This window comes from Xyrauchen texanus, chromosome 1 (genome assembly GCF_025860055.1).
Source record: "Xyrauchen texanus isolate HMW12.3.18 chromosome 1, RBS_HiC_50CHRs, whole genome shotgun sequence".
NCBI classification, from domain to species: Eukaryota; Metazoa; Chordata; class Actinopteri; order Cypriniformes; family Catostomidae; genus Xyrauchen; species Xyrauchen texanus.
Genome location: NC_068276.1, coordinates 58,795,828 through 58,798,395, shown reverse-complemented (window position 1 = coordinate 58,798,395; position 2,568 = coordinate 58,795,828). Strand labels below are relative to the sequence as shown.

The 2,568-nt window shown below is 39.3% G+C and overlaps 1 protein-coding gene across 1 annotated transcript in view; it reads left to right on the top strand.

Moving 5' to 3' along the window:
* The first annotated feature begins 2,441 nt into the window (after positions 1 to 2,441).
* Positions 2,442 to 2,568, top strand: part of LOC127644818 (dipeptidase 1-like) — a 14,991-nt gene continuing 14,864 nt past the window's right edge. The window contains exon 1 of the mRNA XM_052128217.1: positions 2,442 to 2,560. Coding sequence (XP_051984177.1) covers positions 2,442 to 2,560 — 119 coding nt within the window. The remainder of the gene's footprint in view (positions 2,561 to 2,568) is intronic.

Sequence of the window (2,568 nt, the reverse complement as noted above, 5' to 3'; positions counted from 1 at the left end):
TATCTCCGTGCCCCTTCCATGTGCGGCCCAGAGCCCATGTGAGGTATTTGCCATATGTTAACCCCCCCTCGGGGCAGGGTGTGTTCTCCATGAGTCTTTTCCCCCTGAAAGAATAGGAAAGGAAAAGAACACCTTCTCCGGCGTATTTAATGAACATTAAAAGGCCCCAGCCTGTGGCATGCTACCATACTAGATATGTCTCTCCCTCCCCTTCCCCATGGGGATGTGAGGAACCACACTATGTTTTGTGGGGCATTGTGGAAGGCTACGTGCAGCCCGAGTGCATCTGTTCTTACGACATCGGCAATTCACGTAACACAGTTCAGCTGTTGTGGCGTTACGTATTGGGACTCCTAGTGTCACTACATCGACACAACATCGAGTGAGTGACTGAAGGGGAACATTGCGGTTACTGTCATGACATCCGTTCCCTGATGGAGGGAACAAAACATTGTGTCCCTCTTGCCACAATGCTGTACTACCTGCTGAAATATCCGGGACATTGTCTCGGCTCCTCAGCACAAAACCTGAATGAATCCTGTATACCAGCTCCCTTTTATACCCGTATGTCCGGGGGAGTGGCATGCAAATTCCACGTGCAAATTTTCATTGGCTTTTCTCAAAGATTTGAAGATGTTTTGGGGCTCCCAAGAGTGGCCCCCTAGTGTCACTAGATCGACACAGCGTCTTGTTTCCTCCATCAGGGAATGGAGGTTACGACAGTAACCGGGACGTTTTGCTTTGAGGAGCAACCAATAAAACTGTTCATCTAAAAAGAAAAAAAAAAACATATTTTCACTGACGTTTCTAAATTAAAATTAAAATAGAATTCAGTAAATAATTGTTTCACTAATAGAATGCATTTTATCACTTACAATATCTTGGGCATATTGTGATTAATGGTCAAGTTTATGTATTGTAGGTCTAGTGTTCAAAGGCATTCAAAAAGTTTTCAAGCTCATATTTTATCCTATTTTTAAGATTTACACATTTCAATTGCATAACAAAATTTCATCAACTTGAATTGAGTACAAAAATGCAGAACTTAATCGAAACTCAGTCATGGGGAAGCAGCCAATGTGTGCACTTTATTAGAGAGAAGTATATTGCTGATCATGTCTAGAAAAGCCATAAAGTATATGATAACAAAAATACTGAAGTAGAGCTGTGAGAGGCTACTAGATTTCACACGAGTGATCGGCTTACAGATTAGTCTCTCTCAAACTCAAATGTATTTTCTTTCCCTTTTATTACAGTTAGATACAGTAACTGTACAGCAAAGGTTGAAGTGTTGAACTACTGAATGTCAGTTCATTATTGCAATGTTGGTGCATATGAAACAACAGGAAGAGCTTTATAAAGCATTTGTTAAAACAGATGATATACTGTATTTTCTCTTACGTCATCAGCAGGTCAGTTTCGTCAAAGAGGAAGTTCAATTCACACGTAGAAAGATCAAGTAACACTCGATGGTTGGATTGATATCACTTGTTTAACTGAAATGTTCAACAAGGGATGGCCCGACCAGACATGTAAAACAAATAATGATGATTATTTAATTATGCTTATAATCAATTAAACATACTGCACAAACATCCCTCTTTGGTTTCAAGGAAGTGTTTGAGGTCCAAGAGCAAACATGATTACGGGAAACATGATTATAACCCAGTAATAAAAAAATGAAGAGATTATCAGATGAGATTAAAGAAATGAAGGCTTTTCTGATTAGTGTGAATCGGCAGGTGCGATCAAATGGCTTTCTATCCTTCTTTCTATCGGTCTTCCAGGTTGAGAGGTCATACAAATTGTCCTTTTGTTTTTAATTAGCTTTGCCCAGAAGAAGTTGCGAAACAGATGTTTAAGCATATTCCACAAGGCAAAATAATACTGTTGTTGCAGTTATTACAGCATTTCTACACAGCATACATCCCATGAGATTGAATAAGCTGATGTTTGACTGGCACATGAGACATTGAGTGACTCCTGGTTAATGCTGAAATGCACAGAAGTGACTGTACTTGCCAAAGAAACACTTTAGATGACAATGTTCCTGGAAGATCAGACCATCCTGAGATGGACTTTAAACAACAACACAAAACAATCTTACACTGACAATTATATCACCTGTCTGTCATAAAAACAAAATACAGGCATGTGTTTATGTCATGTTTTTGGGACAATTTTACAACGCAAAATTATATATTAACTTGCGTTCAGCAAGTGTATAATTATGAGGTAAACTTAATCCCTGACACTGGCCTTTTGCCCTTACTGTGTCAGTACACATTGACAGAGAGTGTGAGCGCTTAAAGAGGTTATATATACATCATTTCGTATAAGAAACAAGCTGAAAAACAGAGGAGGTAAAATAGGTAGAGTTATTGGAGGCGTAATACATTAAGAATTAAAGGTTACAGAGTGACCAGGTAAACAGTGTGGTAATGATGGCATGGGTCAGGACTGTGAGTTTAATGCTATGGGCTTTAACAGCCAACTCTGTGGCAAATGAACATATGGAGCGTGCACTGATGTTGATGGCAGAAACACCACTTATCGATGGGTAAGATA